This window comes from Zonotrichia leucophrys, chromosome 15, assembly GCF_028769735.1.
Source record: "Zonotrichia leucophrys gambelii isolate GWCS_2022_RI chromosome 15, RI_Zleu_2.0, whole genome shotgun sequence".
In the NCBI taxonomy this organism is placed as follows: domain Eukaryota; kingdom Metazoa; phylum Chordata; class Aves; order Passeriformes; family Passerellidae; genus Zonotrichia; species Zonotrichia leucophrys.
This window is the reverse complement of record NC_088185.1, coordinates 330,767-356,295: the sequence shown is the minus strand read 5'-3', so window position 1 is coordinate 356,295 and position 25,529 is coordinate 330,767. Positions and strand designations below refer to the sequence as shown.

The following is a 25,529-nucleotide window of genomic DNA, read 5'->3' as shown; positions in this document are numbered from 1 at the left end:
ACCCAGTAGGGTGCAGCAACTGTACAAGGCCAAAACTCTGTGAAAAGCAACACAATAAAGAGAAATATATGCAGAGGCCAGCAGCTGAATGCATTAGCACTGAGCAGTGCCCGTATTTCTGTCTGGAGTTTCAGGTGTCAGCAGCTCCCAATGCCCTCTCCTTTCCCAGCCTCTCCAGCAGCTGGGTCCTGCTTTCCTTCCTTCCTTCAGAGGCAATCAGGGTATTTAATGTCCTCTCAGCACTGCCAGGCAGGTCTAAGGTGTTCCAAGGCACCTGTGAGGAAGTTCAAGGTTTGCTGTTTACCAAACGCACGAAGAAAAGGGTGAAGATGAAGTGGTTATGGAGGAGTAAAGTAATGCAGGACTTGGTGGGATAAAGCAGGCAGAGTGAATCAGCCACTGTCAGGCGCTGAGAACAGCAGGCTGTCGGACAGGGTGACCCCCAGACGAGGGAAAGGTGTGTGAGCCTTCCTTGGAAGGCTATTTCAGAAATGAAGAGCTGGTAAGAAGCCTTATTATGCTGGAGTTATACTGGACCTGTTGCTTCCCATGGATAAATTCAGTTTCTTTTAAAGCATTATCCTAAGGTTGATTTTATCTGATCCATATTGGAGATGGATTCATAAAGTGCTTTGAAGCATGATTTAAAAGAACAAAGTGCAGCTGCTGGTGATGTGCTGGGGCCCCACAGCCTTTTCTGTCTGCATCCCTGGCCCTGGGGTGCTCTGCTGTTCTGCAGCACAATTGCTTTGTGTTTCCTCTGTGAGAGCCTCAATCAATAGCCAGCTCTGCTGCAGTGGCACAGAGTTACTGTAGAACAGCATCTCCTTGCTGCCATCGGTGTTTGCTTCATCAGAGCCTTGTCATGCCAGCCACTGCTTTGCAGGCCGTCATTCAGAGGTTTAACTTTAGCTCAGTTCTCTTTGAGGAGTTCATTCCTGGCTGGGAGGGCTGAGTGCCTGACCTGGGGTTGTTAACACAGCACCTGAAGTCACCGCTGTCCCCTAACAGTTCTGGTTGTTAATATTTGCTCATTTAATTGGGGTGACGTTCTCTCTGTCTGGATGGTCATCAGCCTTATTTATCCACAGAAAAAGAGAAAACCTTTTAAATTACCCTTCTCTTTCATGCCTCTCCTCTTTTGCTGAGCCCTCAGAACAAGCTGTGCCCTGGCAGCTGTGTGATTGCAGGGCACCTGTGCTTGCCAGCAAGGTTCCTGCTTTCTGTGCATTAACCCCTGAGCTCCCAAGGGCCAGCAGCCTTTCCTCCAGGGGCTCCTAAACCCCAATGTGATGGTGTTCCTTATGCTGAAGGAAGAGACGGGGATCTGACTCCATGTTCTAGAAGGCTTGATTTATTGTTTTATGATATATATTACATTAAAACTATACTAAAAGAATAGAAGAAAGGATTTCATCAGAAGGTTAGCTAAGAACAGAAAAAGAATGATAACAAAGGTTTGTGTCTCGGACAAAGAGTCCGAGCCAGCTGGCTGTGATTGGCCATTAATTAGAAACAACCCCATGAGCCCAATCCCAGATGCACCTGTTGCATTCCACAGCAGCAGATAATCATTGTTTGCATTTTGTTCCTGAGCCCTCTCAGCTTCTCAGGAGAAAAAATCCCAAGGAAAGGATTTTCCATAAAAGATGTCTGCGACACCCCAACATCTGGATTTTGGCTGAACTGAACTATTCCAGACCTAAACACAACAAAAGCATGTCATGTTATACTTACAGTAGTCAAGTTTTGAGGGTGTTTTGGAATTTTTTTTCAAAAAGAATTCACCCCACTGCAGTGTCTGGGCTGGAGGGGTCCTCGCCCTGCACAAGCACCCCCAGCCACACCAACCCATCAGTGTGTGATCAGCTTTGTTCCTGTGCTGAACCCACAGCCTGGAGCAGCTGCCAGGGCAGACCTGACCCGTCCCAGGGAGGTCAGCACCGGGCAAGGCGAGGTGGCACAGCTGAACAGCCCCTACGTGTGAATTCACATTGCACAACATCGGTAAATAAGCGTCGTGAGGGACAATAAATCCCCCACGCCCTGGTCTTAATTTATTTTAAACAGCAAAACAAATGAAACCAAATTAAACTCATAAGTCATTGTGAGAGCGGCGTCCAAAAAAATGTCAGTTCCAATAAATTATGACAAATAAAAGTATTGGCATAAACTCCCAGGATTTATATCACTGGCACCACAATAAGGCCATCGTTAGTTGATCTTGAGACATGACTCAAAATGTGAAGAATGAGAATATAAATATAAATAAAGGGATTTTTTTCCTGAATGCTGAAAGGGTTATTTTTAACACAGTAAACATTTTCTTTTTAAGTTAACACTAGTCAGTGTAATTGGAAGAATTTTTCAGTGGGTTTAGCACAGCCAGCTGAAGTATTCAAAATAATCTGCACAGAACTGTCATGGAGCTGGATTAAATAGATTATTATACTAATCTGATTATAATAACCCAGAGCATCAGTCACAGTCCCCATAATGAGCTCTTGCTAATGAGTTCTGTATTACTTTTCCTTAGATGTAGCATTTCTGGGAGGAGAGAATTTATTTTTCAAAATATAAATTCTGCACTCATATTTTTTATTCATGGCAGTGAGTTTTTGTTCTGAAGCACCCAAGATATTTTTCATCCTTTAATTAAATAACATCAGTGTTCAAATAACAGAGACTGCCTGTCAAAGAGTACAGTGCAGTCATTCAAGTGATCTCCACCAGAATAATTACCCTACAATCAAGCAGTAATTTGCCTTTTCAAGGAGACTGAATGATCCAGATTGATTGAGAAAAATGAGCTGTTTTTTAAAATAGGAAATTAGAGATGTTCATTTCACATTCTACATTTTTAAAAAATAATTAATGGTGAGATGCCATTTGGGTAATCTGGAATGGCTTCAGACAAGCCCCAGGATGGGCTGGCACCTTCAGGCTGACACTGGGGGAGTCAGAGCTGGGTATTTGTGAATTACCCTCAGCACTGTGGCCTTTTCACAGTGGGGTTTGTCTTGTCCTCAGACTGAGTGGAATTATTGATTCCAGGACCTGGCCACCCTCTGAGGGTCCCTTCCCCATTTCCTGCCTGGCAGCACTCGGGGCTGCCCTTGCACACAGAAAAACGACCAGACAAGGCAATTGCTGCCTTGACAATAATTGGTTATTTTCAGTCCTTTTTCAGTCCTGGAAATATAATTCTTTTTCTGTCTTTCCATTTTTTTTTTTTTTAAATCTGGCCTTTAACTTTGTGATTAATCCCGATTTTAATGAAACCTCAATGCTGTACAGGATCTCTCTACAATAGATATCTGTTTTAATCAAGGTATTTAATCTGAGAAAATCATGTTGTATGATCAGAGCACTGAGAGCAGAAAAGGCTGAGAAAAGGCTGACAGACAAATGGTGGTTTATGGAAAGCTGGGAGAGGTACAGAGAAATGTATGTGGAGAAAACTCTAAGGCAAGCAAAAGATGTGGCCAGCAAGTTAAATTATAAGGGTAAAGTTTAAAGCAATTTCTTCCAGAAACCCCTGAAGGTTTTGTGGAATAAGGCAATTTCTTCAGTCCTGACACTGCAAGAGCGTACAAAATTGGAATAAAATTACTAAAAATGAAAACAATGTAAACCTTTGCTCAAACTGAACCAAACAGTCGCTGTGTTTCTGTGAAATTCAGAAGATATTGTTAGCCAGCAGTGCAGAGAGCTGGCTGTGTGCTTGGGCTGCACTAGAGCTGTGCAGAGAGATTTCATGTGGCATTCTGGCTGGGCTGGGCAGTTTGGGTGAATCCGAGCCCTGCAGGACCCCGGGAGCTGAAAGGGCCAGGATGGAGCCAGAGGGCTCTGAGCAAACCATGCATTTGGGAGGAGAGCCTCCCTTTCTGAGCTGTCGGGCTAAAATAAGAACAAAGGCTGGGAATTATCTGGTTTTGGTAGAGTTCATCTTGCTGCCCCTCTGCCTTTTTCCCTTGGCTGCTCCAGTTTCCAGCAGGACCAGGCTGAGCCACCGGGAAATTTTGTTCACAAACCTGGAGGTTCTGCTGCCCTGGCACCTCAGGGGCTCCGTCCCTTTGGAAATGCTCAGCAGGCAGCTCCTCACAGGCTCTTTGCTTTTGCTCTAACTCTGGAACAAAGGTGTGGGTGCTCCTCTCTCATAATTCTCTTGTTTCCATTCGTTTAACTGCAGTTTTTAGGGCTGTTGCTGAATTAAAGTATAAATTGCCTTTGTTCAGAATAGCAGTCCTGAATGTGTGAATCTGCTTTCTGTAAGGGTGACTATTAAGATGGATCTCTTTGCATAAGAAGCTGATTTCCATGTATTTACCCCATGTTTTACTGCCCCATGCTCCCTCAGTTAGGGCTTCTGTGGTTCCCTTGGTCACTGTGTTTGTGAGCTGTGTAAAGTGAGTGCTTGTGATCACAAAGGCAAAAGGAAAAGATAATTTCACACTGACCAAGCCTTTGATATCTAAACCCCATTCCTGGTACAATCCCCTTCTGTAACTTGGGGCAAGCTGTTTAAATGCAGTTGGGGCACTTGGATCAGACACAAAGCAGAGTGGGGAATTATCTCAGGAAGGGAAATGGTCAGTGATAATTCAGTTTGCCCATCTGTGTGATGGACACAGGGGGTGGCTTGAGGCAAAGAAACCGAGGCATGCTGGGCACCCCAAGGGCCCCACATAAAACCATGTGTGCTCCTAATGAAATAAAACTCAGGAGTGGGAAAGTCAATTAGATTGTGCTTTGAGAGCTGTGTTGAGGGCCCAGTTCATGGGGGAACAAAGACCAGACGAGCTCATCTAGTCCAAGTAGTTCAGGAGGCTTCACCCTGTGGGTCCCCAGACACCTGATCTCACCTGGAGCCCCCTGTTCCCCCTCAGGAGATGCTGCAGTGCCCAGGTGAGCAGGACAAAATTCCTCTTTGGTTGAACTCAATTTTCCTCAAAGTCCCGAGGAGCAACTGGACTGGGGTTTACAGAACAAGTTATTTTAGTCCTTTTTACTGCCACGGATGAGATTGTTTGACTTACAGTTTAAGGCATGTTTTGGGAGAAAAATCACTGTATATAAATGAAAGAAATTATTATTACTATTATGGGGTTCTCCATAACTTTTGTAGTTTATAGGCTGTCAGCATTTTCTTTAGAGGCCCTCTATTTTAGGTGTCTCAGTTTGGCCTTGAAGTTGTTCTCAAAGTTAAAAGCTGAAATACTAAAAACCATCTCAAAGCAAAGCTGTTTCCCTTCCCTCTCTTTATCTCATAAAATGAAAACAAGATCTTTAGAAACATTATATCACTAGGACACAGATAAATAAATGTCATTGCTGGCTTCAGGCTTTGTCAGGTGCTAAAATTAAAAAAAAACAAACCCAGAGCCCCAAATACAGCAGAGAACAAAGGAACCCCAAAGCAGTGTTTGTGTTTTATCCTGATGCAAGCCTGGGGAAGGCTTTGCCCCAGCAGGGCCGATCTGTGGCTCAGGTGAATGTGGTGCACCTGATCCTGCTGCACCCAAATCAGGGACCAAACCCCTTCACTGGGGGAGGAAAATTGGGCAGAGCAGGAGGGGCTGCTGTGTTTGGGTCAGGAAACGTGGAAAACACAAATGCCAGGTGTGTCCTTGGAGCTGTGGGTGATAAATGGCCCTGCAGCATTACCTGTGCTGTGCTGAGCCACCTGAACCACCTCCCTGTCCTTGGAACAGACAGGTAGGACTCAATTTCACATATTCTTCATTAAATTAGAGCCTGGAAACCCAGGGAGTGTGACCTGGAGGAGGAACTACAAAATGTTTTGAACATGTTGCAGTACTTCTGTTCAAAATTCGGGGACAATTCTCTGATCACTCAGTGATTTCTGCAGGGAAATGCATGCAGACACAGGGTTTATGGTACAGCCCAGGCTCAGCCCTGCTGAACCACCCTGGAGCTCCCTGTGGCTCCAGTGGGACATAAAGAGATTAAAGATGATGCCAGAGTTCATGCTGAGCTGCCTTAGTGAGCCAATTGTCAATAGGAGCTTTTCCAGCAGAGACACGAGGGGTGAAATAGCCCAGGGACAGCTGACTCACCTCACCAGGTGTGGCCCTTGGGCTGTGCTGCTCCTCCTGCTCTGCTGGGAAGGATGTGGGAAGGACCGGGGCATTTTGGCAAGGCAAACAACGGGAAGAGACATAGGAACAAATCTCCAGAAAAAGCCAGGTTGGATCAATATTTTGCTGGTGGGAAATAAGCAAAAATGAAGCATTAGTGTGTAAAAAAGAAATAAGAGGCCTGACTGTGCTTCTGGGGGGAGTGCTTGGAGGGTTCCCTGAGCTGCTGTGTGCATCCTGCTGGAAATGAACCCAGCACGTGCTGGGCACCGCCAGAGGGGAGCACAACACGGTTTGAAGAGGCAGCAGGGAGAACGGATTAGTAAATAACATTTCAGACAGGATTTTGGTAAGGAATGAAAGAAAATAAAACTTTTGAAAGTTTTACTGGAGATTTCAAAAGTTTTATTTTCTTTCATTCCTGGGCATTCTCTCTGTAGTGCCCTGAGACAGGAGGGGGACCCCTTGTGTGAGTCCCAGAGCAAGGAATGGCTGTGCTTTCCTCTCTCTCTGTCCCCTTTGCTGCATTTTCAGTCCCAGAGCAAGGAATGGCTGTGCTTTCCTCTCTGTCCCCTCTCCTGCATTTTCAGTCCCAGAGCAAGGAATGGCTGTGCTTTCCTCTCTGTCCCTTCCCTTTCGTCCAGCAATTTTTTCTTATTGTCCCAGAGCAAGGAGTGGCTTTTTTGTTGCTGCATTTCCCTCTTTTTCTGTCTCCTCTTCTGCTTTCTGAGTCCCTGCAGCATGAGCAGACCATCATGAGGGGCTGGCCATAAAGCAGAAGATTGCCTTTAAATGATATTTCTTTTCTTTGTGTTGATGCTCAGGGCAGTGTCACTCGGTGCTTTAGGCTGGTGATGGATGCCTGGGCTGTCCCGCAGTGCTGTGAGCCCAGCAGTGAGTTTTGGGGGCTGTTTCTGTGCGCTGTGAGTGCAGCAGAGCCCTCTGTGTGCAGGGCAGGGCTCCAGGAGAAAGGGAAAAAGGGAAAAGCTCCCAGGGACTGCCTTGGTGCCCCCGGGCTTGGCTGTGCTGCAGAGAATCCAAACCCTTCCCTGGGGAACGCTGCTTTGCCCCTTCCTTCAGTTCTAGAAATCCTTGAGTTTGAATTATGTACCACAAGAGTTGGTGCAGGCGCCTCTGATGTGTGCAGGAAAGGACCTGGCATTTCCAATGAAGCACCTTTTGTGTCCCTCTGGGTGAGCAGGGATGGTGTGAGCACAGGGTAGCTATGCTCAGCACGTGCCATTTTTGGTTAGGAGGGTACTAAAAAGGTTCCTAAGCTGTAAGTCATGGTTGGAAGGAATCTCTTGACTTATTTGGGTTGTGTATCACTCTGTGACCAGCTAGCCATCATCTCTTTATTAAAATAATGCATTGATTTTCTGGGCTGTCAGCCACTTATTATTTATAAAGAGGTCTTAATTGGAAGTGTTGTCCCATTGGAAATATTCCCATGAGCACCAGCAAGAATGTTTCCCAAAATAGCCTGTTTAGCAAAAGAAAGAAATCTTCAACCTCTGTGGCATAAAACACCCTGAGCTCTCACCCAGATGATGCTGAAGAGTTCTGCCATGCTGGGATGCACTGTGCTTCTGAAAATGAACATATGTTATGTTCCTGAACCTGGGCTGCCCTGCTGTGGACAGCCCTGATGGCTGTGCCTTGTGCCACTGGAGTCAGGGCAGCTCCTCTGGGCTCTGCAGAGCCCCTGGCACACAGCACTCTGCTGAAGGGTTGGGATTTTTGGTCTGCAGCTTTTCTGGTGGTCTGCAGAATCTTCCCAGTCAACTGAATTGTGCACTCAGCCATTTCTGTTTACACACAATTATGGTTCTGTCAGATCTAAAAGCATTTCCACTGCTTGTGTAATACATTTTTCCTAAAGAAGAATCAAGACAAGGAAATTCACTGATGGTTTACAGGGTGGTGTGTCCAGGAGCTCACAGGAATGCCACACTCGTTTATTTTATGTAACTCCTGGCCACTGAAGCCTGACCAGGAGCTTAAAGCCCAGGTTACCATGAGGAGACATTTCCCTTAAAGCCCAGGTTACCCATGAGGAGATATTTCCCTTAAAGCCCAGGTTACCATGAGGAGACATTTCCCTGAAGGGCAGGAAAGGAGAGGAGCCCAGCAGTGCTGCCATTGAAGGGAGCAAATAATTTCTCATTCTCTGCCCATCTAAAGCTGTTGCACTCGCTGACAGACAAGGGAGTTGGGAGGCTCTGCAAAGCTCTGCTGTGCACATTCCTCAGACCATTAGATCAATTTCCAGAGGGACCCACGCTCGTTTCAGGGATCTTGGAGAAACAGCCCCGGGCCAGCAGGGCTGGGAGCTGGGAAATGGAGGAATATTCACAATTCATGGCAGGAGATGCCTCTGTGTGGCACCTGAGACCTGGCTGATGAACCAGCCCATCCCTGTGGAGAGCTTTGGGGTTTGCCCCATTCCTGTGGAGAGGTTTTAGGGTTTGCCCCACCCCTGCCATCCCCATGGAGAGGTTTTGGGGTTTGCCCCATCCCTGCCATTCCTATGGGGAGTTTTGGGGTTTTGCCCCATCCCTGCCATTCCTATGGGGAGTTTTGGGGTTTTGCCCCATCCCTGCACCCCCTGTGGCACGGTGGGGTTGCTGTGCCCCCCTGCCCACTCCTCCTTCGGTGGATGTTCATGCAAACCTTCATCTGGGCACAGCCTGGTGTTATTGCAACCTGACTAAAGACTGAGAGGTGGAATGTGCTCCTCCTTTGAAACTTTCATCCTGGTTATCCCGGGAGAAGCCCAGTGCTGCAAATGGCAATGCCAGCCTGCCAGAGCAGTGGTTTGCTGTGCTGCTGGGAGCCCACCCTGCCCTGGCAGCTCTGCAGCCCCCTGTGCTGGGAGGGATGGGCACAGGTGCTGCCCCTGCTGCACCAACACTCAATCTCTGTCCATCAGCATTCACCTCTGTGTCCCTGGGCACTGCAGGAGGAGCAGCCTGGCTGTGTTCCTGTCCCTGCTGCACCAACACTCACCTCTCTTTCACCTCCCTGCCCTGCTCTGTCAGGGATGTGCACGCAGCTTCCCTGACTCCCGCTCCCTCATCTGAAAAATCAACTCCGCGGCTCAGTCTCGCATTGCTCAACCTCCTAGCTGGAGTTAATGCTCCAGGCCTAATTCCAGGCTGGTTCTCAATTTGTTGGATGCGGTTGATGCACACATCAAATAGTTCTGGCACCCTGATGCTTCCTGTGAATGAAAAATGACACGGAATAGTTTGTGCGAATTTCATCCCCATTCATGCAGCAGACTAAAAGACAACTCATGTTTGGCAAATACACAGGAATGGGAGAACAGATTCAAATCGGAGGAAAAAAATGTAAATGTTCTCAAGAGAGGGTTTTTCCCACAACGGAAAGAAAGAATAAATTTTTAAAAAAAGCAGTAATGGAAACCATTGAAAGATGTGGTCAGGAGACTGTAATATCTTAATGAGGTGCTAAGATCTAGGCAATATTATTGCAAGAGGGTGTGTTACATCTCCTCGCAGCTCTTGGGGCATTACAGAGGAGAGGTTTTGTCTGTGGATGAGGATGGAGAGCAGCCCCAGCTGGGCTGTGTCTGTCCAGGTCTAGAGGGGCATTACAGAGAAGAGTTTTTATATCTGGATAAGGATGGAGAGCAGCCCCAGCTGGGCTGTGTCTGTACAGCTCAGCCCCACTCCTGTCCCCCTTGCGTGGCTCCTCTTTATTTATTGACTGTGCTTAGCACAGCAGCTGTAACTTATTAAAGCAAAGAAAACATGCGTGTTTGTGGGGTAACTGGCTGGTTTTGGCTCACTTTCACTTTGTTGGCTAGAAATGGTCAGGTGAAGCAGAGGGATGGGTGTGTGTGTGTCTCCGGATGCGGGCAGGGGGCTCAGGGACAGCCCAGGGGGCTCGGGGACAGCCCTGGATCCGGGCAGGCTCCTGGATTTGCTCTCTGGGAAATGCCCAGCTCAGGTGGGAGTTGGGGTGGGCACTCAGGTGAGGGCTCAGGTGGGAGCTGGGGCTGGGCTCCCCTGTCCCAGCAGGGCACACAGATTGTGCCCATTACTTTAATCCATTACCCACTCAATTCCTGTATAATGATGGGAAGTGAGACAGAGAGACGGGAAAGAACCTGTGGAAAGTCGCATGGGAGAAGCGAATTGGGGAATAAAACCAAATGTCCCGAATCCAAATGACTTTTTGGTCACACAAAGTAAACATTCCCCTATCTCACCTAGCAGGCCCGAATATCTTGTCCTTAAGCAAGCGTAAGATTCTGTAATGTTTTCCAGCCTGGTTGCAGCAGCCTTATGGCGTGGCTGTGCTGCGGGGATTGTCGTGAGCCGTGGCACCGCTCGGAATGTCCATTGTGCTCTGTCATTATTGGTACCCCAGTGTTCCCATTGTCCCGGAGATCAGCAGGGCATGGAAGGGCTGAAAGGGGCAGTACAGAACAGAGGCTGCACATGGAATTCACAAAGAACGTGAGGCGCTGCTTTCACAGCCGACACTCGCATAGCTGGGGTTTAATGAGAATGGAAAACGCTAACATATAAATCCAGCCCTAAAAAAATATATCCACAACAAACCACTGAGCGGTAAATATTTTCGCCATTAAGCCTGGCACTCTGTTCCTGATGTGAACTATTAAAACTCCTCCTAAAGCTTTCATTAAATCATGTCTTCAAAACTCCCTTTCAAACATGCTGCTCTGTATGGAAGGGAATGAGCCTGCAGAGGGATGAGGACAAACCAGCTGAGTATCCTGCAAAAACTTGGGTTTTTCCAAGGCGTGATATTCAGACCTGACCAAACTCTGACTGAAGTTGACCAAGGGGGTTCCAACAGCCCTGGAGCATCCCTGTGTTAGGAAAATTAATCCACAAACACCAGAGGTTTATGTCCAAAAAGGAGACAGAGGAGTCTTTTATTGGCTTTATTTGAATGGAGGGAAAGGCCATGGGGCATTCCCCTGGGATGCCTCCAAATTTTGGAGGACCCAGCGTCCTTTTTATCTCAATTTTCAGCTTCATTTCCCTTCTCTCTTTCCCCCTTGGCTGAGGTACCTGACAGATACAGTCTTCCCAAAATACCTGATACCAAAGATTTTCTTCTAATGTATAACCCTCCTTTTAATTTTTAATTCTTACAGAATCTAGGAGTTTTTCTTCCCCATTGTTTTTTTCATCTCTCAATGTCCAATTTTGTTTACCAGCAAACCTAAACTTTATTTGTAAAAGCAAAATATCTTTTTCCATTCATCAATCAGTGGAATCCTTCCCGTTGTTTCTTTTATCTCCCACCCAGTGCTGGTTTTGTCCACCAGCAGACCCAGAGCTTGTTTGGAAAGACAAATCTGCTGTTCCTCTCAATCAGAGCATCCCTGGAGCATCCCTGGAGTGTTCCCAGAGCATCCCTGGCCCCTCTGGTACCGCTGCTCCGAGGATGCTCCGAGGATGCTCCGAGGATGCTCCTGGGACACTCCTGCCCCTGTCCCTGTCCCTGCTGCCTGCAGGGTTTGGCCCCATCCAACCCCTCCTGCTCCCAGGGTTTCCTGTCCCCAGCAGGCAGCTCTGTCCCTGGGGGTGAAGGGCAGGGGGTTGCAGCCTTTGTAGAGAAGATGAATGCACTGTTCCCAAATATTCCATAAACAGCTCATTATTCCTCTTATTATCATGCAGAGTAAGTGAAATTTTAATGTTTCACCGCTCCGGGCTGTCAAAGTCCTTGTGCTCTTCAAAGAGGAGGGCTCGGATTCTGTTCAGTCTTTGTGGAGGGAAATTAGGGCATCTTTGTGCTTTTTAAAGATATGTTTAGAAAAGGTCATACGTACTGCTTCTTCACTTGGAAGTGTATCTTGGGATAACCACGATGTCCTGTTGTGTGAAAAATTGCCTGAAAGGTCTCTAAAGCCTTCTCCATACTAAATATGAGTGAATATGGATTGATTCTTCTTAATTATGACTTTCACTCTTGCAGGAAGCAGATGTTTGCTAACTCAGATTTCATTTCTGGCTTGGCAGAGAAGTGCGTACAACTGGAATCAATGAGGGCCAGTGAGAATTGCCATTGCTGCTGGCTTTTTGAGCTTGGTGCTGCTTTTGAGTTCTGCACAACTTCTTGCTGTGGCTGGAGCTCATTATTAGCAGGCAGAAAATCTCTGTATTCTGGGGGTTTCATTCCCCCTGAGCTTGGTGGAAGCAGAAATGCAGGAGTGTGCATGTGGGCTCAGCCCTGGCTGCTGATGCTGGGGCTCAGCTGCCCCAGGTTCTCCCTTCCCACCTGAGTTCCCTGCCTCAGTGACAGGGACTGGGAATCACAGCTGCAGTGCTGACTGTCCTCTGTGGTTCCTGTCTGCTGCAAATGTTCCATTTCTTACAATAATTATAAAAAGCCAGCAGGAGGAAAAGTCCAGGCACTGTTTTGGAAAGTGAGAATTGTGGAAATTCTGCCTAACAGGAAAAGTATTTTTAAAAGTGGTTCTCCTGTGTGCATCCCTTTAAGGGATTCTGGTCCACGCCTGCCTCCTGGTCCCTGTCACAGCTGCTGCCATTGCCTGGACAGTGTTTGCTGCCCAGAGCTCTCTGCTGGGCCTGCAGGCCTGCGTGGCAAGGGAAAACATCTGTCTTTGTCAAAACACAGGTAAATGGGGGAGAGGAAGGTTCATTTGCTTCTTTCATTGTGCTTCTGCTGGATCAGAGAACGCGTCCTTTTATAAATGGCTTTTCCTACAGCAGTCAGACCAGTTGTTTTCCTTTGAGAATACTTTCACATGAGTTTTTAAAGAAAAACAGAGCAGATTAACAAAGGGTGCATAGGAGGCATGTCTGCTTCTTGTTTTAGAAAAGCAACACATTTTTAATGTAATAATGCAGAGTAGCAGAAAAAGGCACAGAATAGAAAACAACCGTAACAAAAGGTACCACAGTCTTATTTCATTAAGCAGTTTTGGAAAGTTATCCTGGATTTGTATCAGCATTATCACAAAATCTATTGCATTATTCTGCTTGTAGACTGACTTTGCCTCAGTGTCACTGGCTCAGCTCTGCCCTCACTCCATCCCTCCATGCAGCTTTACATGGCTCTGTACACAGAATTTTACATATGGATGTAACTGTTTAACTGTAAGGACATAGCACGCCTCTCTCACTGCTATGTTGCTAATTATGTAAATGAGACTACTTACTGAGAGACAATACTAATATTTTCACCTCTTCTTTCTTTGGAATAGAGCTGTGCTTTAAGGAACATGAAAAATGCTTTCACTTAAGCATTAAGGCAGCTTTTCACACAGATCATCAGTTCAGTTCTGTCTATTGGTGCTTACACAAGGAAAGCTGCCACGCTGAGCTCTGCTTCTCCCTGACTGGCATTTAAATTTTTTAAACATCAAATATTTACTGATGTAACCCAGTTGCTCACCAAATTGAATTTCAAAGGTCCTTATCCTGCAGTTTCTGTTTGTGCACATCTCCCATTCAATGCATCTCTAATGAAAATGAACCTGCTTCTTTCTGGAGCTGTTTTTTAACCTTTCTGTGCTCTCCTTTATTACCATGATTTACAACAATATGGTGAGTGTTATTAATCCAGACTGCAGTCAGTGGGTGTTTGCCATGGGTTTGCACTGCAGTGCTGCATCTTAAATGGTTCTGGCTTCCAAACTGGAACAGTTTTGGCTTGCAGCCTGTGCCAAATCATGCCCAGTGCTCACAGCCCACAGAGCAGGAAAGGGAAATGCACTGGAAGGTGTTTGAGATCTTTGAGGCTGAGCAAGGTGGGCAAGCACAGCCCCAGAGGGCGCGGGTCAGTGGGGCTGAGCAGGGTGGGGTTTGTGCTCAGGGGTCCTGGGGCTCCCATCAGCTCTGACTGAGGCTGAGCAGGGTGGGGTTTGTGCTCAGGGGTCCTGGGGCTCCCATCAGCTCTGCCCCACATGCTGCACTCAGTGAAACCCAGAGGGGTTTCTTGGGTGGAACTTCTCTGCTAGGGTGGGAATTCTGCAGCTGGAAAATTAAAGAAAAGCCACCTGGAGCTGTGTGTGTGTGTTTGGGGAGCTGATAATTTAAACTCAGGGGTTGCAGACAGTTTCTGCTGCAGAATTCCTTGAGCAGTGAGGAGAGAACTGGCGTTGATGCTGCTGAGCAGCCAGGGACACAGAGCAGAGCTGCTGCTCCTTTATCAATGCCTGTGCTGCAGGCAGGGCACTGAAATGCACCCCGGGAGGACCCAGAGAGCAGAGCTGCTGCTCCTTTAGCATAAAATGCCCCACATTTCCTGCTAAATGCACCTGAAATGCACCCAGGGACAGACCACAGGTGAGGCTGTGGCAGGACAGGGCTGACAGCCCTCACTGGTGCATGCAAGTGCTCACACGTTGCCTTGGCAGCTGCTGCATGCAGCCCCTTGTGCAGTGCTGTAAAAAGATGGGATTCTCATAAGAGAATGGCATTTTTATTCAAATGGATGTGGGCTTGAAAAACAGCAAGATCCTCTGATGTTCTACACATTTGAAAGCAGTAATTTTTTTTTTTGCTCTGTGCCATAATTAAAGAAGAAAGCAGCAGGACAATTCCCTCGTCCATTCCCTCCTCCTTTTTCCTCTCTCTTATAGAAATGATATCTGGTAGAGCAGCCAAGATATTTTTCAGTCTGGTGCTCATGGGTCTTTTCATTACTTTTCTGTTCTCACACTGCTTGCCCAGTACAGCAGCTGTTAAATAGACAACTCTGAGAACTGGGGAAGGATATTGGTGAAATATTTGATTAACACTATTTTTGCAGGAAATTGATATGTCAACTATTTTTAGCCTCAGGCAAAGGAATAATCAAACCCAATCCATGTGGCAACCTTCTCCAATTTCAGATGACTTTATAACCTCTGATATTTCACTCATTTTTACTTTTATATTGCAGTCTATCACAGCCTCCCACCCTTGGTGATTTCATGCAGTTTTTTTAACTGTGTGATTGTCCCATTAGGAAATACATTCAGCAAACTTTCCTGTTGGAAAGTGTTATGCTCATTGCTTCAGAAAGTGTGTGCTGGCACAGCTCTGTTCACAACAGTGAAACATCTGAAAGTCTGGCTTTTATCCATAACACACTCTAATTCCCTATTCATAACCGAAATTCCTTTTTGTGCAATTTGCCATTTTTTTTCATTACATATGCTAGTTACATCTTAGGGTGAATCAGTCAAATGGACTCTAAATTAAAATAGTTGGCTGATCTGAGCCCCAGATCTGTTGCAATGCAGATTTCGCAGAGCTTGGAAGAAAACAGCCAATACAGCCACCATAGACAGGGGTGATTATTCTTTCTGTCTGTCTTTTTCCAGGTAACTGAGCAGATGAATGTGCCCTAAAGCTTTAATCTTCTGGCTAATTAGGAGAAATAGGTGGAAAGGGAAGTCAATAAACCGTGTGAGCCTGAATAGGTCACGCTAACAGTCAGGATGTCACTGTGAGGACGGAAAATCCTTACATTAGATGCATCATTTTAGTCTCTAATTTAATCCATAGAACAGAATCAAAATTTGTTTTGAACCGTACGCACATAAGTGAGGAAACAGAGACAAATGGAGCTTAGTGGGGTAAATTGTCAGCTGTTTGGATGAGAGGAAGCCCAGCGAGAGGAAGTTCAGGTCAGCGCAGCCCTGCCCCAGAGGTTCCTCCTTTCCCCTGGGGAAGGAAGGCGCTCGCCCTCCACTCCTGGTGGCCCCTCTGCGTGCCCAAATGTCTGCGTTTTGAATGCAGGGGGGAGAGGAGAGACCAGCAAATCTCACCAAGGTTCGCCCCACCCTCTGTGGCTGCTCCTCCTTGGCAAGCCTTCCCCAGGCAGCTGCTGCCTGTTTTCCTCTGCACTTGTGTTCTGACATTTCCTGCAGCGGCTGTTCCTGAAGGTTCCAGCAGCCCTCTCAGCCCCCTTTCCTGGCCTCCTCTTCCTCCCAGCATGGCCTGTGCCTGGCTCCCACGAGGGCTGGGGTCCCCTCACATCCCTGTGAGCAGCCCTGGGCCCTGCTGGGCTCACTGGGGCAGGGGCTCACAGCCGTGGGGTCAGACAGACGGACAGACAGACAGACTGACAACGCACAGTTATTCAGGCTGGAAAGGACTCTCAGAGCCTCGGGTGTGAGCACAGACAGACAGACAGACAGACTGACAATGCAGAGTTATTCAGGCTGGAAAGGACTCTCAGAGCCTCGGGTGTGAGCACAGACAGACAGACATGCACAGAATTGTTCAGGATGGAAAGGACCATCAGGTATGAGCACAGACAGACAGACAGACAACACAGAGTTATTCAGGCTGGAAAAAACCCTCAGACCCTCAGGTATGCACACAGACAGACACACAGAATTATTCAGGTTGGAAAAGACCCTCAGACCCTCAGGTATGCACACACACTGACAATGCAGAGTTATTCAGGCTGGAAAGGACTCTCAGAGCCTCGGGTGTGAGCACAGACAGACAGACAGACAACACAGAATTATTCAGGCCCTCCTAAGTTGGGTCCCAGCAGTCCCTCCTCAGGGCACAGGCTGAGCAGACAGGCACTGACTCTGCCCCTGCTTTGGTGCCTCTTTCAGTGTAATTTTTCCTCTCTCAGTGCAATTCTTTTTGCCTGAGAAGCTGCATGTGGCCCCCTCCGTGCAGAAGGAGTGATTTGAATAATTTGGATTACAGAGAGCACGTGCACAGATCCTGGATTACTCAGTGTGCAGGCTTTCCCTCCCCTGAAAGCTTCATAAACTGTCCTTTCACAGGCTTTTAATAAACACTCAAGTGACTTAATCTTTTAGTGTAAAGGCCTACTTGTATTTTAAGCTTTCTGTTATCAATGTCATTAAATCAATATCCTCAGTTCCACAGGATCCAAGCCACATACAAGCTGTCACACACAGTTTAACTTTAAAAGGGCAATATTGAGGTACAGTCAGTTCCTTTTTCATAGATTAGAGAGTACTTTGAAGTAGAGCTGTTGAAGATCAGAGGGAGTTTATTCCTCTGCAGCCAGTTTCTTACGTGTTGGGGGCTCTCCATCCTAATGACAGTTCTGCTGCAGAACTTCAGTGAAGCCTCAGAAGATGAGTGTTTTATGCAGTTATCATAAATGGCACTGAAAGCCTTTTGGAGATTATGTAATGGGTGATAAAACACAGGACAGATTCTTTAAGAGAAATAAGAAGGCAAATTAGGATAGACCCTTATTTGCCATTCTTTAATCTGTTTATCTATTTCTCATTATTATTATTTACTTATTCTTTGTCCATCTGAGTGCATACACAGCTCAGGACAGGTCAGAGCCTCACTTGGTGTGGTTCATTGTCTAATGAGTGACATCTGTGTTTAGAGTTAGGATGGAGAAAAACAAGGACTTGTTTCTTGCCAGAGAGATGTAATTGAGGGTAAAGCATACATCTGGGATTTATTTGTGTAAAACATGCACGACTGCAGTACCATGTCTCCTTCCAACCTGACCCTGAGGTGCCCCTTCCATTTAGAGTATTAGAATCCAGATTTATCCAGAGAAATCTTACAAATCAGAAATGGCAGTTATTGCTCCATCTTTGCTGTCATTACAGCAGATCTTTCTCTCTCTCCCTTTCTGTGGTTTTTTAGCCGCTGTCTGTCACAGAAGTGAAATAATTTGTAATACAAGGCAGCTGTAGGTTCTCTCAGTTGTTCATTTCAGGAGAGATGGTGGATGTCACATCACTGGGCACAGCTGGTGCTGGGTGACAGTGCTGGGTGACAGTGCTGTATAGTATAGGTGGCCTTTGAGTCATAGTAGAATATCTGTACTATACTTGAATATCTATATAGGCCTTGCCCTGGTAGGTCCCAGTTGTTCTTGATGGGCTGCAGCTGCAATGTCCTTCATTGGGCTGCAGCTGTGGCTGGTGAGGATAACGGGGATAAAAGGGGTGGGTTGGCCAGTCAGGGAGAGCCTGGAAGGAACAACGTGCAGAAGAAGGAGTCTGTGCTGTGAAGATCTGCAGCCATAAGAAAACACTGAGGAGGTATGGGACTCTAGAAATATGATAACAACAGTCCTGGTGTGGCAGTGACAGCACTGGGGTGACAGTGGCAGTGCTGGAGGGACAGTCCTGATGTGACAGTCCTCCCTCACAAAGCACCTGACCTGCAGCCCCATCCTGGGACAAAGGCTGGGGAAAAGGTGAGGCAGGAGCTGCAAACCGGGGCCAGGCATGAGCTCAGGGAGATGAGAAAATCCTGTTTCTGCTGAGCAGGGAATGAATGCCCTTATCTGAGCACAGCTGGCAGGTGTGTGGCTCTCAGGAGGAGCCCCGCAAGCCCTGGCTGGGCAGAAATTCGCAGTTATCTCCAGGCAGGAGGGAGCTGTGCTACCTTGTGCCTGACACTCCTGGGAGAGGAGAAGGAGAATTGCATCAGGAACTTCTTGTACTTGGTTGAGTTTCAGCAGGATGAGTGGTGGGGTTTTTTTTCTTCATTCCCTAAAACAAGGAGAGCAGAACTTGATTATCTTTGGTCTTGACAGCAGAACTGTGTTGCAATAATCCGAGAGCTGTTAATTCACCAGTGATTTTTTTATGTTGAAGACTCTTGTAATTAAAAAATTGCCATAAGGCAGGGCCCACATAATGTGGAATTTAGGGATTTATGTATTAGAAAGGGTTGAACAAACACTGGAAATCCTCTAGTTTGCATATTTTGTCTGTAACAAACTATTACTTCACTCCAATATAATTTGAATAATTTTGTCATCAAGCTCATGTAACGGAGTGGAGAATGGGATCTCAAAGCTTCTGGAATACAGGAGATTGAGTTAGTTGCTAAACCTGTTTATGGAAGATAGAAATTATGTCATTATAATGCTTAGGTGTGCTAAAATAAAATCTTGAATTACAGCATGGCCCTTTCAGTTTGAATGTATGTTTTAAAATAATTGCTGTTGTGGAAAGAAAATGTCTGGGAGTTGGTCATTGTAGTGCACATATTTCAGAGTTATTAATCGTAAAATGTGACATTTTTATTGCACAGTGAGAACAAACGATGAACAAAACCCAAAGAAGCCAAGTATAGCTGAGGAATGATGTCCCAGTCCTGCAGAAATGAACACAAGTTTGTGCTTATGTACAATTGTGATCCATTTTGCTATTTGCTTAAAGGAGGCACAGATTTCTCATTCAGAGCAGTGAAAGTTTAATCCCAGAGTGTAAAATTAAGGCTGAATATTATCTTTGCATGTTTGGAGCCTGTGTTGGAGATGTGAGGACTGAACAATTTTGCTGCCAGTTCTGGTGTGTTAATCTCTAATCAGTCTCTTGAAATCATTGTAGCAATGAGAATGTGAAGTAGATTAATAGTGGAATTTAGCCCTTTTTAAATGTTCCTTCAGGGTTTCTGTTTTTCTCTTGCAGACGCCCAGACAATACAGCCAAGCACTAAATAAAAGCAACAGAGTTCATCTTTACTGTGCATTCCTGGATTATAGGTATGTTGCATAATTCTACATTCTTTAACTTGGTTTTATTAAATTATACTTTGTGATGCTGTGTATTATCCATATTGTTCATGCTTCCTTTCATTCATGGAAATGGTTAAAGAAATGAAACCACTGGCTTACAAAAACCACAATCTGATTGTTTCTTCTTATCACAGACAGGAGAGCTGGTATTCCCAGCCCCTGGCTTGGGTGGTGGTTGGGAGCTGGAAACATTTTGTGATCAAAGTCGCAGCCTGATACAAATCCTGCTTATCTTGTTTTGTGAGTGAGTCCGCTTGGGCACCTGCTCGGATGCTCCAGGGTGGCAAAGCTCCAGCACAGCTCTGCTTTCGCTGGCCCTGTGCCACAGCAGCCTGTGAAATCAGTATTTCAGAGCTGGGAGTTCTGGCCAATGCGTGGAATGGATAAACATCACGCAATGGCCCATCTTGAATGCAAATTAGAACTAAAGGGAAATAAATATCACCTCGAATTTCGCACAGAAAATAAGAGCTATGGAAAAGCAGTAGCTTTTTATTTTTTTTTTTTTAGCACTGAATAAATTTAATTTTTTTTTTCCTTTTGAAATACGCTGCTCTTAGTGAACTCATTGAGAAGGAATACAAATGGTGAATTTTTAATTTCATGGGGATTAACAGGTTTTGAGTGCAAGCCTAATTGATGCAGCAATGGTGTGGGATGCTGTGATCCCTCCTGAGCACTGTGCACTTGGGAAGGTCACAGCAATTGTTTCACTGAAGTTCTGCTCACCTGTGCTGAGCTGCCCCAGCTGTTGGCAGTTCCTCGTTGTTATGGTTACTCACAAATTAGGATAAATTAGAAGCAGGTTTTATGAAGCAAATGAACGTGGCTGGGGCATTGCTCTCCACTGGGGCTGGGGCCCTGGAGGCTTTGTGAGGATACAAACCCAGAAATGAAATCTGTCCTTGCAGATGAGCCAGGATGGGTTTATTCCCTGTGCACTGTAGTTAGTCTGGTTTCTGACCCACAGCAGAGTCTCTCTGAGAACTCAAGGAGGTCCTGAAGGGCAGGGGAATGAGGTAATACCCCTCTTTAAGAGGGGAGCACAGACCACTCAGCCAGTCTGCAGGACTCGGAGAAATACCAGAAGAGATAAATATTTCCTGTCAGACAGGGGGTGGGTGACCTGTGGTGCCTGATGGACCTTCTGGGTCCCCGCCCCACCCCACGGCTGGCAGGGCACAGGGAATTCTGGCTCATCCTGGCTCCCAGGAAAAGCCAGCTCATGAGGATCACCGCTCAAAAACAAAGTGAGGATGCTGAGAGCAGCCCCGCAGCCTGCCCAGCCATTCCTGCAGCAGGAGCTGCCCTTGGGTGCAGGGACACAGCTGACCTGGAATTGGTGCTGTCAGCCTGCATTGCTGTGACACTGGGCAAGGGTCAGGCACCACAGAACACTCTGATTTTGGGGGCTTTGCAAGATATTGACTTGTCTGGTACTACAGTTCTCAGAACTGGGTCTGGGTGAAATGCCATAAATGAGATGCAAAATGTAATGTAAATGTAGTTATCATTCATTGATGACAAAACTGGGAACAGGTCTCTAGAGATGCTCATGGAGGGCTCTGATCTGTGCCTTGTCCTGTGAATATTTTCCTTTGCTGTTTCCATGGTGGAACTGAGGGGACACTCACAGTGTTGGGGGGTCTGCAGCCTGAGATGTCTCCAGACCTTTCCGTGTCCTGTGCAGCACAGAGCACGTGGAGTTAACCTCCAGCAGGTGCATTCTGGCAGGGATAACGTTTGGTTTCTGTGCCCCCAGCAACGGAACCGGGGTCTGGTCCGACGAGGGCTGCGTGAGGCAGAGTGGGGACCTCAACTACTCCGTGTGCCTCTGCAACCACCTCACCAACTTCGCCATCCTGATGCAAGTGGTGCCCCTGCAGGTGAGGCTCAGCAGGGCGGGGACTCTGTCTGGTAGAAATGAACCATAAATGCATCACTTACACCCTCTCATCGCCTAAGTGACTGAAACTGGGGGCACTTATACCCCGCTTGTATTTATTTCTTGTTTCTGTTGTGTTGTCCAGAGAGTTTAATTCACACCCCAGCCCTTTGTGTCAGTCTGTCCACTTGAAGGGGGGCTGGCTTCCTCAGGTCATCCCGTTTTTATCTAGCCATTATTATCTTTATTGCTTGTAAAGCACCTAATGGCCCCATCTGGTTTCCAAGTACAGTTTTTCTAGGAACTCTTCAGGCTGATAATAAAATGCAGCTTTGCCTCAAGACCTCCCATCTTGTAAGGCAGAAATGCCTTGGGAGAAATGTGCTATTATTAACCCTGTTTTAAGGAGCAGCATTCAGGGAATTAGCCAGGATTAAACAGGACAGCACCAATTAAATGCCACTGAAAGATTGGTTGGTTCTCCACTGGGAATAGTTCTGAAGGGCCCAGCTTTCAACTAAACAGATTTAGGATTGTGATGATTAATGGGATGCTGCCATAAGTTTTAGTGTCATGTGATATTAGTAATAAGAGATCAAAGATATTTCACACAGAATTCTTTGGAATGAGGTTTTCCCGAAGAGGTCTGAAACACATAACTGGGACAGGCTGGATGTGAATGGACCTTCCAGTGCCTCACAGTCCTGTAATAGCTCCATTTTCAATATTTTCTCTCTCCTTTAGTTTTTGGTCTGATGCATTTACATCCACTAGAATATTTTTACACAGCTTTGTTTTCCCCTTTATGATAAAAGGAAAATCTCATCCCAAGCCTTTGTCCAAGACATTTCCTTTAAATGGACCATTTAGGGTTTTCTTCTGGTACTAATGTTTCTAACTAGTGAAAAGAACTGTTACCTTCATTGTGTGATTGGCACGAAGATGAGAGTCAGGCAAGACAGAATTCTGCCTTTTGAGCAGCCACAAATTCCCAAAACGCCTGCTAAGTAAACCCTGCTGAACCAACCTGACAATTGGAAGCTTCTCCCAGGTGTCCTTGGAACCCTCTTAAGCAAATGCTAAAATGCTGTGGGTTTTGAGCACATCCTTGTGTTTGCTCACCATGCTCAGGAATTCGTGAGCCAAGGTTCAAAGGGCCCCTTTAAATCTCCCCTTGGAACAAATGCTCCAAGACATTGCTGCAGTGATGTTAGATCTGATCTTGAACTTTTGTGTATTTTCATCTTCTTCTCATAAATGAAGTGCACAGATAATATGAAGCAAGTGAAGGAGGGTGGGAGTATGCAATTGCCACATTTGAACAGTTCTGTTTACACAGCTACAATACATCTGTGGCCAGACAATTTGAAATGGATCACGGTTTTTTGTATGAACACTGTTTTTGACAGAATGTTTGTTTTTCTCTGGATTCTGGAAAAAATTAGATTCTTACCCAAAAGGCTCTGCTTTTCATAAAAATTGGAAATAAGTTATTGGACATGAACTGCCTGAAAACTGTAGATTTTTTCATCAAAAGCTGTATTTTGGTACCAAAAAAAAAGGGGGGAATTAACTTTTCATGGGAACTCTCTGGGTGTTTTACACTTCCCTTCTCCTGTGGAAAGTGCCATTCCCTTTCTCCCCAGGGCACAGATAAATCAGCTCTCAGGGGAGCAGAGCCTTCCATGCAGCAAAACCAGGGGGCACAGTTCTGCCAGCCCCGGCAGAAACGCAGGCAGCTGCACAGAAAACAATTTAAAAAGCTAAAAAGGGGGATACTGACAGCTGTGTTCTCATATTCCTTAGCACTGCAGAACTGTTATTAATTTATGCTCCTGCCTTGGGGAGGAATTACGGTGTCCCACGTAGATTCCATTTTATTCCACTGAGACATTCATAGGAAAGAAACTGCAGGGCGTCTTGCATTTGCTGCTGCTGTCTCTTGAACACTGGAAATGCTGAGATGAGGGGTCTGATGAACTGTCAGACATGTGTGGCACAGGCTGTCAGGTGGGTGTAATTTCTGGGGAGCACAGAAATGCCAGAAAGTTCTTGAGAACAAGCTGTGAGTTCTCCATTTTCCTTCTTGATCTTTGCTCAGAACAGGTTAGGTTAATTCAGTTGCTGTTCTATTGTTTGCCAGCTGGAGATAATCTCCAAAGGCTGAAATCTGCTGAGATGAAAAATCATTTTTATTCCAATATTCAGAGAAAGGAATTGAAAGAGACTAGTCACAAAGGAAAATTCGAAATTCTGGGATATTAATTTAAACGTGACAAAATGAACCTTGACTGTGATGTCTGTGGGCTCTACACCAGGATGGGGAGAGCTTTGAATGCTGTGAATTAGCTAAAACTGAGCTGGGATTACAAACGTGGCTGCGCAGCACTCCAGATTTTGCACTGGTTTCAGCAGGAGCCCTAAGGCACTGCAGCCAGGCTGGTTGTGAAAGAGGGACACACAGAATGCTGCTGCTGAGCTCAGCTCAGCGCCTTCAGAGGTGCGGTAATAACGAGTTTATTTTGGATTGAATGACCACCTTGGAAAGCCCCAGGCATGTGGTGCTCAGCTGTGAGCCTGGCACTGCCTGGTGCCCTGCTGAGGGCTGAACTGTTTGTGTTCTATCACTCTGGGTTGTGTCTGTGTCAGCCTGGCCCGCATTCCTGCTCGCTGACATTCCCTTATCTTGCTGGTCCTCACCGGAGAATGATAGCATTTATTTTGAATTCTGCAGATTAGTGGTCATCCACTGGCTTAAACAAATAAACGAGTTGATTGAAGGTAAGATGGGGCTGCAGATGAGCAGAATGTTCCTGAAGGAACGTGTTCAACCCTTGACTGCCTTTGAGAAGTGTCAGGGGTGTCATTAAGGTCAGCAGGCAATCAGAACGTGGGGATTGCAGGGAGCTCTTGGACAGCTCTGGCCAGGTCAGTGAGACAGAGGATTGTTCAGTGCCACCTTCCCAGGAGCTGAGCATTGCTCAGTGCCACCTCCCAGCACACACTGGTGTGGGACAGTCACAGGAGCTGAGCATTGCTCAGTGCCACCTTCCAGCACACACTGGTGTGGGACACTCACAGAGGCTGAGACTGAGGATTGCTCAGTGCCACCTTCCCAGGAGCTGAGCATTGGGGATTGTCCACTCCCACCTTCTAGCACACACTGGGTCAGAGGGGCTGAGCATTGCTCAGTGCCACCTTCCCATGAGCTGAGCATTGCTCAGTGCCACCTCCCAGCACACTCTGGTGTGGGACAGTCACAGGAGCTGAGCATTGCTCAGTGCCATCTCCCAGCACACACTGGCTCACAGGAGCTGGGCACACATGAAGGGGTTTCTCTCAAGCTTTTCCTCCTGATGGGGAACCTGAGGCAGGGGGGAGAAGTCCCTCTAGCAAACAGATCATTGCTGCAGCTGCGCTTTGGGAATTCCTGTGCACAGGGCATGTTCCAGGCTCTCCTCCATCCAGCACAAACAGCTGGGGAGCACTGGAGCACCGGGCAGCTGTGGTGGGAGAAAGGAGGAGCCCATTTGTCTGGATGTGTTTGTTCCCTGTGGGGAAGGGCTGGGAGGAGCAGAGGCAGGGCCAGGAGCTGCCCGAGGGGTTTGCAGCAGTGTCCTGCTGGATGGGACAGGGGACATGGCACATCCCCTTGGGCTGGGGGCCCAGCTCTGTGCTGGGGGCTCCTGGCAGGGGCAGTGGTAGGAACAGTGTCAGGAGAGGCAGAGCATCAGCCCTGGCACACGCACAGCCAGGAGCTCTCCTTCCTCGACAGCAGGAGCCCAGCCCAGCACAGAGCTGCACCAAAAAGGGCTTCACAGAACGTTGAGATGCTGTTGCTGCATTTTGGGCAGCTTCGCTCCCCCCGTCCGTCAGGGGCCCTCTGCTCCTGCCAAGGAACATGCCAGCCATCTGGCAGATTTGTTTTTGTAGTGATCCAACAGCTCCAAAGCGTGCCAGGCTATTTGTACCATCTGCCATGAAAATGTCACTTCAGCTAAAGGATGGTGGACACCTGGGGACCCAGG

At 46.8% G+C, this 25,529-nt stretch overlaps 1 protein-coding gene across 1 annotated transcript in view; it reads left to right on the top strand.

Moving 5' to 3' along the window:
* ADGRD1 (adhesion G protein-coupled receptor D1) overlaps positions 1-25,529 on the top strand; it is a 109,984-nt gene that overhangs the window by 38,991 nt on the left and 45,464 nt on the right. The window contains exons 15-16 of the mRNA XM_064727219.1: positions 19,510-19,583; positions 21,379-21,547. Coding sequence (XP_064583289.1) covers positions 19,510-19,583; positions 21,379-21,547 — 243 coding nt within the window. The remainder of the gene's footprint in view (positions 1-19,509; positions 19,584-21,378; positions 21,548-25,529) is intronic.